The 14,971-nt window shown below is 41.6% G+C and overlaps 1 protein-coding gene across 2 annotated transcripts in view; it reads left to right on the forward strand.

Annotated features, from left to right (window-relative positions):
• IGF2R (insulin like growth factor 2 receptor) overlaps window positions 1–14,971 on the forward strand; it is a 231,858-nt gene that overhangs the window by 81,262 nt on the left and 135,625 nt on the right. For both annotated transcript variants that reach the window (XM_040429474.1, XM_040429475.1), the window contains exons 14-16: window positions 655–786; window positions 10,428–10,575; window positions 12,230–12,407. In XM_040429474.1, the coding sequence (XP_040285408.1) occupies window positions 655–786; window positions 10,428–10,575; window positions 12,230–12,407 (458 nt within the window). The remainder of the gene's footprint in view (window positions 1–654; window positions 787–10,427; window positions 10,576–12,229; window positions 12,408–14,971) is intronic.

The raw sequence follows: 14,971 nt of genomic DNA on the forward strand, positions 1-14,971 counted from the left end.
AGTGTGCATGCTCTGTGCAGAGAGCAAAAGTGGGGGCTTGTGATCAGGGTGCCCCCAGCGACCAGCCATTCATCACCTGTCCTATGTATAGATGATAAATGTTGATTGTGGGCAAAATCCCTTTAATGATATCACAATAAAGACCATTAATGTGAGCAGTCTCCTAGTGAAGGGGCGGAATGTCAGTATCTGTCACTAACATCAATTGCCATCTGTTCCTTGTTGGAAGTTCTGTAAATAGGTGTCAATTTCAAGCATTTTCCATTTTGAGGATTTTTTTTTTTCTTTTTGGTGTTTTGTATTTTTGTGGGAGTTTTATTCTTTTGTTGTATAAAGGGTGTGTTTTAGGGAGAATATTTTTGTTCTCTTTGCTGTGAATTTTGCTTCTGTTCTTCTCCCTTTTGTGGCTCAGTGACGGCTGATTGTTCAGTTCTGTGATGATACATTTGGTCTTGAATAAGCCTGTCCAATTGGACTATGTATGGCAAACCTTGTCATGAAGGATGTGAGCTCCGTTACTATATCCTCTTGTAGTGAGGATTGTGCCTCCAGCTTTTGTGCTACAAACAAGAAATAGTTCTAGTATTGTATAGCGAAGAAATAAACAGTTACCATCTCGGTGCACAGACCGCTATAACATCTCTGTTAATCTAGGTAACCGCGAGAGCCCTCCTGTACTGAAGAGCGCTGAGGACTGCTACTATGAATTTGAGTGGAATACCGCTGCTGCCTGTATCGTATCCAGAACTGAAGGCGATGATTGCACTGTTGCAGATCCACAGGCTGGTGAGTGTTAGATGACCCAAGTCTTGTCATACCCATTTTTTTATATTTATAAATCGACATTTTTTTCTTAAATCAGCCCGACCATTAGAAATGTATAAATGGCTCTTTGAAAGTCATTATTTCTATCGTTTTCATTACTGGCATGCATTTGCACAGTGGAAATATGCTGCTATAAAAAACCTGGGTGTGTTTACTTAGTACATCATGAGTAAAATAAGTAATGTTTATGTACAGAGTTACAGGAAAGCAGAAACATTAAAGGGGTTGTCTGCTTTTTCATACTGATGACCTATTCTCAGGATAGGTCATTAATATCAGATTGGCGTGGATCTGAATCCCAATACCTCTGCCGATCAGCTGATTGATGCTGCTTTCTCTTCAAACAGCTAATCACCGTGGAATCCTTAGAGTCGCCCCCCCCCACCCCCTCCTTGCCGATCTGATATTGACCTATCCTATAGAAAAAGCGGACAACTTCTTTATATTAATGAAAGTAAATTAACAACTATAATTGATTGTGATGAACACCCTGTAGCTACATTTAGTAAAGCTGCTTGCACATGTGGTAAGTTATCAGGTAGGCTGTTCCTCTAGAGCAGTGGTGGCGAACCTATGGCACTGGTGCCAGAGGTGGCACTCGGAGCCCTCTCTGTGGGCACCCGCACCATGGAAAAAGTCTAAGGTGTACCAATATGCCATAGACTTTTCCTGCCATTTATCAGCGCAGGGCGCACTATGAACAGCACAGGCAGTGCATTGAATGTAGGCAGGCTATTATAGCTAAATTATAAAAGTACATGGAAGATATACTATATTGGTATTCATATTCAGGCTCGGACTGGCCCACAGGGGTACAGGTGAATCCCACAGTGGGCCCCTAGTCTCCCAACCCCTGCACAAGTGGCTCATAGCACAGTAGACTTACTGCACTACATACATATATTCAATGTATAGCACCTCAACCAGCCAATGCATATAAAAAAAACTTGTTAGATTATTTATTATATTTGAATATATCCGTATGGTGTGCCCCCAAAATAAATTTTACTGGTGGGCCCTAGGCACCCCAGTCTGACACTGTTCATATTAAATTGCAGTGTTGACACTTTGCGATAAATAAGTGGGTTTTGGGTTACAGTTTGGGCACTCGGTCTGTAAAAGGTTCGCCACCACTGCTCTAGAGGAACAGATGATCTGAGTTCACCATATCTGGCTTAGCTGGATAGGACCGTGCATTGCCAGGCCTCTTTGACTATAATTAGGGTCTGGCGTTAAACGCAGCGGTATCTGGCTAGGCTGTTACCGCAGGTGTGAAACTAAGAGACTACTACACTGGTCAGTACAGAAGCATTTAAAAAAAAAAAACATACAGTGGATATAAAAAGTCTACACACCCCTGTTAAAATGTCAGGTTCCTGTGATGTAAAAAAATGAGACAAAGATAAATAATTTCAGAACTTTTTCCACCTTTTAATGTGACCTATAAACTGTACCACTCAATTGAAAAACAAACTGAAATCTTTTAGCTGGAGGGAAGAAAAAAATAATATAAAAATAAAATAATGTGGTTGCATAAATGTGCACACCCTTAAAGGGATTCTGTCACCAGGTTTGACCCCTGTCAGCTAAACATATGCTGATGTTCAGGGCGTCTTCACGATTCCTAATGTGGGCTTATAAATGTCATCTGTGGGCTTATTTAGCTAAAAAACAGCTTTTACTAACCTATCAGTCAAACAAATAAGGTGCCCAAGGGGATGTTAATGGGTGCAAGATGCCCGCCACACCCACCGCTGTTCGTGCCCAGCGCCGCCTTTCCGGACTTCTGCGCCGCCTCCTAATCTTCTGCGCCGCCTCTCGCTCTCCCTCCCTCCCCCCTCCTCCTGCTGTAAGATCTCGCGCATACAGGGGTTGAGCGAAGTGCCGGCGCATGCGCACTTCGCTGTAAGAAGCCAAATGGAGAAGTCCGCACAGGCGCATCAGGCAGAGCCCTGTGCACAAGCGCGAGATCTTACAGCAGAAGGAGGGGGGAGGGAGGTAGAGCGAGAGGCGGCACAGAGGATTAGGAGGCGGCGCAGAAGTCCGGAAAGGCGGCGCTGGGCAAGAACGGCGGTAGGTGCAGCGGGCATCTTGCACCCATTAACATCCCCTTGGGCACCTTATTTGTTTGACTGACAGGTTAGTAAAAGCTGTTTTTTAGCTAAATAAGCCCACAGATGACATTTTATAAGCCCACATTGGGAATCGTGAAGACGCCCTGAACATCAGCATATGTTTAGCTGACAGGGGTCAAACCTGGTGACAGAATCCCTTTAAACTAATACTTTGTTGAAGCACCTTCTGATTTTATTACAGCACTCAGTCTTTTTGGGTACGAGTCTATCAGCATGGCACATTTTGACTTGGCAAGATTTGCCCACTCTTTGCAAAAACACTCCAAATCTGTCAGATTGCGAGGGCATCTCCTGTGCACAGCCCTCTTCAGATCACCCCACAGATTTTCAATCGGATTTAGGTCTGGGCTCTGGCTGGGCCATTTCAAAACTTAAATCTTCTTCTGGTGAAGCCATTCCTTTGTTGATTTGGATGTATGCTTTGGGTTGTTGTCATGCTGAAAGATGAAGTTCCTCTTCATGTTCAGCTTTCTAGCAGAAACCTCAAGGTTTTCTGCAAATATTGACTGCTATGTGGAACTGTTCATAATTCCTTCTAGCTTAACTAAGGCCCCAGTTCCAGCTGAAGAAAAACAGCCCCAAAAGCATGATGCTGCCACCACCATGCTTCACTGTGGGTATAGTGTTCTTTTGGTGATGTGCAGTGTTGTTTTTGGGCCAAACATATCTTTTGTATTTATGGCCAAAAAGTTCAACCTTGGTTTCATCAGACCATAACACCTTTTCCCACATGCTTTTGGGAGACTTCAGATGTGTTTTTGCAAAATGTAGCCTGGCTTGGATGTTTTTCTTTGTAAGAAAAAGCTTTCGTCTTGCCACTCTACCCCATAGCCCAGACCTATGAAGAATACGGGAGATTGTTGTCACATGTACCACACAGCCAGTACTTGCCAGTATTCCTGCAGCTCCTTTAATGTTGCTGTAGGCCTCTTGGTAGCCTCCCAGACCAGTTTTCTTCTCATCTTTTCATCAATTTTGGAGAGACGTCCAGTTCTTGGTAATGCCACTGTTGTGCCATATTTTCTCCACTTGATGATGACTGTCTTCACTGTGTTCCATGGTATAGCTAATGCCTTGGAAATTCTTTTGTACCCTTCCCCTGACTGATACCTTTTAACAATGAGATCCCTCTGATGCTTTGGAAGCTCTCTGTGGACCATGGCTTTTGCTGTGAGATGCGACTAAGAAAATTTCAGGAAAGACCAACTAGAGCAGCTGAACTTTATTTGGGGTGAATCAGAGGCACTTTATGTATGCTGACTTCTATTTAACAGGATTTTGAATGTGATTGCTTAATTCTGAACACAGCTACATCCCCAGTTATAAGAGGGTGTGCACACTTATGCAACCACATTATTTTAGTTTTTTTTTTTGTTTTGTTTTCTTCCCTCCACCTAAAAGATTTCAGTTTGCTTTTCAAATGAGTGGTACAGTTTATAGGTCACATTAACCCCTTAGGGACCCATGACGTACTGGTATGTCATGTATAGTTCCGATCACCGGCGGGTGGTGATTGGAACCCGGTGCCTGCTCAAATTATTGAGCAGGCACCTTGGCTAAATGCGCGGGTGGGTCCCCCCCCCCCCAGTGTCGGCAATCAATTTAGACCTGCGGTTTTTACCTGGTGCGGCGGGTGCAGGTGCCATCGGGTCCCCGTGGGGCTGTAGGGGGGACCCGATAGCATGAAAGGCAGCGCGATGCCTTCCTGAGGCATTGCGCTGCCTTCCGGTAAAGAGCCTGTGAGATGTCCCCTCTCCCCCTTGCTCTTCTCACTGTTCCTGGAGCAAATTGCATGTAAAATTAGATCAGATGTGGAAATATTTGGCTTTGGGTGCGAGGGGGAAACTGATAAAATTAGTTTATACGCGGACGATATGCTGCTCTTTTTGGGGAAGGGGTATACAAATTTACCCAGGGTTATGGAAAGTCTGGACGAGTTTGGATGCCTGTCTGGATACGATATAAACTGGGAAAAATCAAAATTTCTTCCATTGAGACGCCCGGTTCCACAGGGCCATAATGTTCGGGTCAGTATACTGACCCCAGCAGACTCCCTACTTTACCTGGGTATCCAGATAGGGACCAAGTTGGAACATTATAAGAAACTGAATATACTCCCAATAATAGATAAAGTTAAGGAAAAAATTAGAACATGGCTTAAACTTCCCCTGTCACAAATTAACCGAATAGCCCTCATCAAAATGACATTACTACCAATGTTACTATACGTTTTCAATGCCAGTCCAATTACGATAGAAGATAAATTCTTTAAGTTAGAGAGCCTATTTAACTAACTGATTTGGGGCCGTAAACGAGTCAGAATCAAGATACGGTATCTGTATAAAGAAGGGGGTGAAATGTCCATCCCGTTCATAAAAGGATATTATCTTGCTGCTCAACTGAGATGGTGTGTGAGGAATCGAAAGAATAAATGCATTCGGCTCCTTTTTGGGGAGCATTGTAGACCATGGTCGGACCTCTTTCATATTCTCGAAACCGGTATCTTTAAGAAGAAAACAATAACAAATCCGTTTAGTAGAATGCTTGGTTACATCTGGCAACAGATTAGAGATATGGTAGGTGCATCTGAAGCAGTTCAGTACACCCCACTGTGGGGCAATGCACACTTGCCACAAGTTATGCAACTGGGTCAAGCTGAATATTGGGAAAAATATGGGATACACTTAGTAACACAAGTTTTTCATAAGGGACAGATTAAGCCCCTAAATGAAATACTACTAGACACTAAACTAGGATTTATGGATAAATTTAGATATGAACAATTACGTCACGCTAAACACCACACGGATAATAAGAACTATTTGAAGATAGGAAAAAACACTTTTTTAGATGATTGCCACGACATGACATTCAACACGTCTATATCGCACATTTATGTTAAGTTAAAATATGAATACACAAAAACGATCACTTTTAGAGGTGAGGATAAATGGGAAAGAGATTTACAGAAGGGGGAACCCATTTTTTGGAATATTGTTTATAGAAATATTAAAAGATCGACTGTCGCCCGCCCATGCATGGATTCTTTTGAAAATCATACACCGCCTTTACTACACACCAGCATTACTCCATACCATTTATAAAGATAGGAAACAGAACTGCTATAAATGTAACAAAGATAGAGGAGATTATAAACACCTGCCGTGGGAATGCCCAGGGATAAATCAATACTGGATCAAAATATTTCGGAAACTGCAGGACTGTTCCCCGATGAAGTACCAGGCATGCATTGAATATGCTATTCTGGGGATTCTCCCAGAGACAGATCAAAATAAAACCGAGCAGACACTCTGGCTACGGGGCACAGCACTAGCCAAAATAATAATTGTTAAACATTGGGGCACAATGAAATACCCCAGTTTTTGGGAGTGGATGGAGTGGATGAACAGGGTTAGGCAGTATGAACACATATTAGCCCAAACAGCTCGGAAAAAGGTAGTCTGGCAGCGGATCTGGGGTACCTGGAAACAATGATAGTTGATGTAGATATGGAACAGAAAGGGGACAACTAGAAATAATAATGAATTGACAATCAATGTAGACACGGCAGCTCCGCGGAAAGAAAAGGGGGGGTGGAGGGAGGGACAGGGGGGATGATTAGTATAAGAGAAATTTAATACAAGATGAATCTAATATACTGACTCTATTATTATGTGACACTGAAGTGGAAGATTGTCGTTTTTTTCTTCTTGTTTTTGTCTTTTGGAAAATAAAATATATTAAAAAATAAATAAATTAAAAAAAAGAGCCTGTGAGATCCAGCCCCCTTGATCTCACAGGCCGGAAGCTGTATGAGTAATACACACAGTATTACTCATACAGCCAATGCATTCCAATACAGAAGTATTGGAATGCATTGTAAAGGGGATTAGACCCCCAAAAGTTCAAGTCCCAAAGTGGGACAAAAAATAAAGTGAAAAAAAAAGTTGAAAAAAATTAAAGTTTCCCCCCCAAAAAATTAAGTTTCAAGTAAATATAAGCAAAAACCTCATTTTCCCAAAATAAAGTAAAAAAAAAATTGGTAAAAAATAGGGGAAAAAACAAAAGTGTATATATATTGGGTATCGCCGCGTCCGTATCGATCGGCTCTATAAACATATCACATGACCTAACTCCTCAGATGAACACCGTAAAAAAAAGAAAAAGAAAACTGTGCTAAACAATTTTTTTGTCACCTTACATCACAAAAAGTACAACAGCAAGCGATCAAAAAGGCGTTTGCCCACTAAAATAGTACAAATCTAACCGTCACCTCATCCCGCAAACAATGAGCCCCTACCTGAGACAATCGCCCAAAAAATAAATAAACTATGGTTAAGAATATGGAGACACTAAAACATCTTTTTTTTTTGTTTTAAAAAAGCTGTTATTGCGTAAAACTTACATAAATAAATAAAGTATACATATTAGGTATCGCCGCGTCTGTATCGACCAGCTCTATAAACATATCACATGACCTAACCTCTCAGATGAATGTACACCGTAAAAAATGAAAACTGTGCTAAATAAACAATTTTTTGTCACCTTACATCACAAAAAGCGTAATAGCAAGCGATCAAAAAGTCACACGCACCCCAAAATAGTGCCAATAAAACAGTCATCTCATCCCGCAAAGATTTGAAAAATCTGAAAAATTTCAAGATTTGCTTCTAAACTTCTAAGCCTTGTAACATCCCCAAAAAATAAAATATCATTCCCAAAATGATCCAAACATGAAGTAGACATGTGGGGAATGTAAAGTAAAAAAATCTTTGGTAAATTTGGTATTTTTTTTTATAAATAAAAATGATTTTTTTTAACTTCATTTTACCAGTGTCATGAAGTACAATATGTGACTAAAAAAACAATCTCAGAATGGCCTGGATAAGTCAAAGCGTTTTAAAGTTATCACCACTTAAAATGACACTGGTCAGATTTGCAAGAAATGGCCAAGTCCTTAAGGTGGAATAGGGCTGAGTCCTTAAGGGGTTAAAAGTGGAAAAAGTTCTGAAATGATTTATCTTTGTCTAATTTTTTTTACATCACAGATACCTGACATTTTAACAGGGGTCTGTAGACTTTTTTATATCCACTGTATACTGCAGTTTCCTTTTTTCACATGAGCCTGTGGGAAATGCATGTCTATACATGCCATGTGTTAAAGGCCCCCACCAGAGGTATACGTTTATACTGGAGGTGCACCTCCTGATGTACACCTCCCATGTACAGTACAAAATCCTTTTCAGTTCACCTGGCTGCTCTGAAGATAACAGCCAAAAAGCACCATGTAAATACTCTTAAATAGTGTTGAGCGAACTTCTGTTTTGAAGTTCGGCATACAAGGTTCGGGTTATCTAAGAATTCCGTTGTGGATTCCGCTATCACGGACCATAACTTATGGTCCGTGGTAGCGGAATCCATAAGGGAATTCTTAGATAACCCGAACCTTGTATGCCGAACTTCAAAACAGAAGTAAGCTCAACACTACTCTCAAACCATGTAAACAACTCCTAAAGATCCAGTATTATATAAATGTACAAAAGATCTCAGTGTGTGTCCTTAAAATAGGTTATTCTCGCAGAGCACCTTCACCAGTATAAAACGTAACCTTTACTGATATTAATTAAAAGTATCACAAAAATGTGCCAAACAAAGCAATTTATCAATTAGGCTGGGTTGGTTAAGGAGGGAATTAAAAACCTCACCCTGACACTCTCCCTACAGACTGATAGCCCTGCCTATCAAAACGGAATGGCCACCCCAATAGGCGCGATCCCGTGTCAGGAACCTGCTAATCAACCCTATATGTCCCTGACAAGGGATAGATACCGTCACCCAAGAAAAGACCTATTAAAACTACTGTCCAGTGTCGATTGTCAGTGGTCAGAATATACATGAAAAATAATAAAGATACCAAAATAAATAATATTATCGCACATAGTACACATATGCTCCTAATTTATCAGGTGGTGTCACTATAGGATCACCAATATACAAAAGGAGCACATATCATATGTCCCAGGAATGCAAACTTTGCCCCGACGCGTTTCTCTTAGCCGTTCTCTTGTATCAGTTCATCAGGGGACCACATTTAACAAAAAATTACCTAAAAAAAAAATTATCGACCAATACGAACAGATGGAACATATGTGCAAGTCCATTTAGAATACATTAAACAATGCCCATACGGTGTTGCAACAGTGATCTCATGGCCATAAAAAAAGTTCCAACCCAAAGTTTAGAATCCAGACTCAAATAAGCGTGCAACAACCAATAAATTAATTATTGATAATGATGTGGCTGTATATATCCATAATGGTAATCACTAAAGCATATCATTACACGTATACATGGGAGCAGAGGGGAGGATAAGTTTTACTTCCCTTATGTAGCTAAAATCCACATGTAGTACCGAATCAGAGCAGGATACAGTCCAAGATTGGTTCTGGATCAGCCTAGGAACATTGGTGGACAGTGTGGTATCTGTCCATACCTGCATGCTGTCAGCGTCTCTCTAAATTCCCGCGCGCCGAGAAGCAGAAGTCATGTGACCGGAAATAGGCAGTGGAACGCATGGTGGACCGCAAAACCAGGAAGAACGTGTAAATCGAAGATTTCATAATAATACATAGAAAAGGGCAGAAAAACCACTGGGCATATAAATAATGATGCAGGAGACTGGCCACTGATTCATGCTAATGTAGAAAAGTGTCACATTATTTGGAATTAATCATTTTTATTATTATTTAACAGTATCATTTCATCGCGACTAATGGACAAAGGGATGGCGAGGTGCAATAGGGGAAGGTTACTCTCCCACATATTCAAAGATAAAGACAGCGCAACAAATATTTCTGTTACACTGCAACCTCGCCAGAAGATAAAAATAAGGAATAGAATGACCCCCAAATAAATCGGATAAAGCATGCAAAATCTGTATAATCATTAAGACCAAACGGGGTGATGGTATTCAACCTATATGTCCATCTAGCTTCTTTTTGTTTCAAAATGATGTCAAGATCTTGGACTTCTGATGTGCTTATTTATCAGAACTTTGGATCAGCAGTGCAGCACCGCTGGTCATGTCTTCTTGTATAAGCATGCGGATGCAACTGCCTTTCATATAGATCTAATGAAATTTAACTTCCTCGAAATGTGTAATGCAGCTTCTCTATGTATGCTGTGATGGCACAATAGTTCAGGCTTTCATTGTAATGCAGGGGTTCTCACCGTGTTAGAAGCACAGCCAAGTATGGGGTCCTGGAAGCAAAGTATATAATTCCTAGGATACATATACATAAAAGAACCACAAATGGCTACCCTTGACATTATGTAAAAAAGTGCACATTAGGCATTATAAATGAAGGGTTACTCTCAAGTAGCTATTGATGCTTCTGTTTGTGATCAAATCCAGGGCTTCTGTGTATAGGTACGGTTTTAATATCCAAATTGCTTTATATTTTGCAGGTTTCTACTTTGATCTTTCACCGCTGACAAGTAAAAGTGAAAACTACAATATTACTACTGATACGTACAATTTCTATATAAATGTTTGCAGCAATGTAACCCAGCAGCCGTGTGAACCCAACTCCGGAGCGTGTCAAGTGGCTAAAGAGTAAATAAACTATAGTCATATACAGTGTATGGCATAAGATGGGTTCTTTAGGACTTCGAAATTGATAGCCTATGTTTAGGATAAGCCATCAATATCAGATAGGTGGGGGTCTTACTCTCTGCATTCCCACAGACCCACAAGCCACGTGGGGTTTCCCAGGATCAAGCGGCCCTGCAAACCCATCTTAAAGGCTATGGACAGCTTGGAGGACAATTATTATTATTATTTTTTTTATTGCATTTTACTTATTTTGGGTAAAAATATTTTTTTCAATTTTCTAATTTTCAGCCTCCCAGTATAACGGTGTGATCTGTGTATTTGTAGAGCAGCAGGGTTCTGTGTTTGCATTCAATCCTGTCATCTGAAGGCTCATGTGAATACCTTATCTGTGATCTCCTTAATCCCATAAACGCTTATTTAAAGAGGTTGTCCGGGCTTTTTAATATTGATGACCTATCCTCAGGATAGGTCATCAATATCAGATTGGCTGGGGTCCAACACCTGGCACCCCCGACGATCGGCTGTACGGGGAGACGGTGTGTGCACTTGCAGTCTCCCTTCTCTCTTCCTATCCACTGCTGCTGGCCCATAGATATACAGTGGAGGGCAGGAAGAGAGAAGGGAAGACGGCACGTACACACTGCGTGCGCCGCCTCCCCGTACAGCCGATCGGCGGTGGTGCCGGGTGTCGGACCCCTGCCAATCTGACTTTAATGACCTATCCGGAGTATAGATCATCAATATTAAAAAGCCCGGACAACCCCTTTAAGCCATATTCATCAGTATAACTGGAATTGAGCTGTAATGAGTATTTATGAGCTGTCAAGAGTTCAAAGAACAGGTTACAGATTGAGCAAACAGAAGTGCTGGATGACAGGGACTCAAGCTAAATACAAGCTGATGGTCTGCAGATACGTACTCCATTAAACCCTGTAGTACAAGAAGTCCAATTGAAAAAATATATTTTACCCCAAAAAGAGTAGAATCCAATAATTTAAAAAATTGCCCCAAAGATGTACATAGCCTGTAAATACTCATATCCCCTGTGGAGGAAAGTTTCAAATAGTGTCTCACAATTGCATAAACCTGGTCACGTGACGCTCTTCTTGTGAAAACCGGGCATCCACTGACATTGCGTCCTTTACCAGGTGTCCTTTCTGGGTTATGGATGGGACGTCACTCTCGGGGCCCACCACAGAGCTAGAACTATTTATCTAGAACTAGGGAGGCAAATAGTTGTGCCCCATCCATAGTGCCCGCCCTGACCTTTTTAAAAGTGATGTCCGCTCCATAGCCAAGACTGGAAATCTGGTAAAGCATGTGCCATTATCTGATGCAGAATTTTCAGAAGAGGAGCATAACATAACTCAACTTTGAGACTTTAAGTATATTACAAATTTTCTTCTGCAGGTGAGAGATGAATAATTAAGGTGGTTTCGCAGGGCCTGCTGGGTCCTCGAAAATTTCTGGAATTGATTATTGTATATAGCGCCATATTTTTGGTAGTGGCCCTGAGTGGTATTACAACTCAGAACATATCACTCCAATTCAAGTGAATCATCGCCATCAGTTTTGTAGTTCCTGGGAACTCCTTTATTGCTGATAATCTTTTTGGTGGGCTTTAAATAACTGCTGTTTCTATTCCTTTGCTCAGGGGCACTGATAAATGGAATCTTGGTGTGGGAAATTCTAAGCTTTCCTACTATGATGGAATGATCCAGCTCAGCTACACTGGTGGGAGCCCCTACAACGACGAAAAGAAAACTCCTCGCTCATCACTAATAACTTTTCTTTGTGACAGAAGTGTTGATATTGGTCAGCCAGAATATCAGGTACAACTTAAAGTAATTGTGTTTCTTACATGGGTTTTCTGAGTGTTTTATACAGATCAGTATCTGATGAGTTAGGGTCCGACACCCGGGACCCCAAACAGTGAGCTGTTTGAGAAGGCATCGGCGCTCCTATAAGTCCCGTAGCCTTTTTGCAGCTTACCGAGTACAGCGTCTCACATTATATAGCAGCTGTGCTTAGTATTGCGCTCAGCCCCATTCTCTTCTACGGGGCCAAGCTCCCGGCATCCCAGGCGATCAGCTTTTTGAGTAGACTGTGGCCTCCTCACCACTTACCATAGGCTAGTGACATCATATTCATTGGTCACATTGCCTAGGCGTAACTGCGGTGCTCACAGGAATTGCCTAGGCGCAACTGCGGTGCCTCCGCCTCCTCAAACAGCTGATCAGCGGCGTTGATGGGTGTCTGATCCCACCAATTACATGTTGATGACCTATCATTATGATAGGTCATCAGTCTAAAATGCTCAGAAAAGCCCATTTAAGTGGTTGTCCGGGTTCAGGGCTGAACCTGGACATACCCATCATTTCACCCAGGCAGCCCCCCTGATGTTAGGATCGCGCAGTGCAAGGGCTCTTTTATTTACCATAACGCACTGCCGGGCGGAGGCTTCCGCCCAGCAGTGTGTTCGGTGACATCACCAGCTCTGATGGGCCGTTTTACAGGCTGGTGCAGCGCTAAAGCCCGCCCATCAATGCCGGTGGCGTCATCGTGCTCACTGCTGGGCGGAAGCCTCCGCCTGGCAGCCCTAAGGAGAACCCGGTTCGTCACCGGAACTCCAGAAAATGCCTTTGCCCTGCGCGATTCAGCGCAGGGCAAAGGAGAGCATTACAGCATGAACCGCCCCGATGCTCAAGTCAGGGGGGCTGCCTGGGTGAAAATGGGGATATGTCCGGGTTCAACTCTGAACCCGGACAACCCCTTAAAGATGCACTGTAACATGATTTAAAGAAGCTGTCTGCATTAACTTCAATATAAACTTATGTTTATAGGGTGTGCCAGGACTTTACCATTGATGGCTTATTCTTAGGAGTGGCTGGTTATGTTTGATAGGTAGGGTCAGACACGACCGTATTTCTGGGTCTGCATCCGTTCAGCAGTTTTGCAGAATGGGTGCGGGCCTATTCATTTCAATAAATCAAACAGAAGAAAAATCCAGCTTCCCAAGAAAAGTGATAATCTTTAACCACCTCAGCCCCCAGTGCTTAAACACCCTGAAAGACCAGGCCACTTTTTACACTTCTGACCTACACTACTTTCACCGTTTATTGCTCGGTCAAGCAACTTACCACCCAAATGAATTTTACCTCCTTTTCTTCTCACTAATAGAGCTTTCATTTGGTGGTATTTCATTCCTGCTGACATTTTTACTTTTTTTGTTATTAATCGAAATTTAACGATTTTTTTGCAAAAAAATGACATTTTTCACTTTCAGTTGTAAAATTTTGCAAAAAAAACAAGATCCATATATAAATTTTGCTCTAAATTTATTGTTCTACATGTCTTTAATAAAAAAAAAATGTTTGGGTAAAAAAAAAAATTGTTTGGGTAAAAGTTATAGCGTTTACAAACTATGGTACAAAAATGTGAATTTCCGCTTTTTGAAGCAGCTCTGACTTTCTGAGCACCTGTCATGTTTCCTGAGGTTCTACAATGGCCAGACAGTACAAACACCCCACAAATGACCCCATTTCAGAAAGTAGACACCCTAAGGTATTCGCTGATGGGCATAGTGAGTTCATAGAACTTTTTATTTTTTGTCACAAGTTAGCGGAAAATGATGATTTTTTTTTTTTTTTTTTTTACTTACAAAGTCTCATTCCACTAACTTGTGACAAAAAAAATAAAAACTTCTATGAACTCACTATGCCCATCAGCGAATACCTTGGGATGTCTTCTTTCCAAAATGGGGTCACTTGTGGGGTAGTTATACTGCCCTGGCATTCTAGGGGCCCAAATGTGTGGTAAGGAGTTTGAAATCAAATTCTGTAAAAAATGGCTGGTGAAATCCGAAAGGTGCTCTTTGGAATGTGGGCCCCTTTGCCCACCTAGGCTGCAAAAAAGTGTCACACATGTGGTATCTCCGTATTCAGGAGAAGTTGGGGAATGTGTTTTGGGGTGTCATTTTACATATACCCATGCTGGGTGAGAGAAATATCTTGGCAAAAGACAACTTTGTATAAAAAAATGGGAAAAGTTGTCTTTTGCCAAGATATTTCTCTCACCCAGCATGGGTATATGTAAAATAACACCCCAAAACACATTCCCCAACTTCTCCTGAATACGGAGATACCAGATGTGTGACACTTTTTTGCAGCCTAGGTGGGCAAAGGGGCCCACATTCCAAAGAGCACCTTTCGGATTTCACCAGCCATTTTTTACAGAATTTGATTTCAAACTCCTTAGCACACATTTGGGCCCCTAGAATGCCAGGGCAGTATAACTACCCCACAAGTGACCCCATTTTAGAAAGAAGACACCCCAAGGTATTCGCTGATGGGCATAGTGAGTTCATGGAAGTTTTTATTTTTTGTCACAAGTTAGT

Source organism: Bufo bufo, chromosome 4 (genome assembly GCF_905171765.1).
Source record: "Bufo bufo chromosome 4, aBufBuf1.1, whole genome shotgun sequence".
NCBI classification, from domain to species: domain Eukaryota; kingdom Metazoa; phylum Chordata; class Amphibia; order Anura; family Bufonidae; genus Bufo; species Bufo bufo.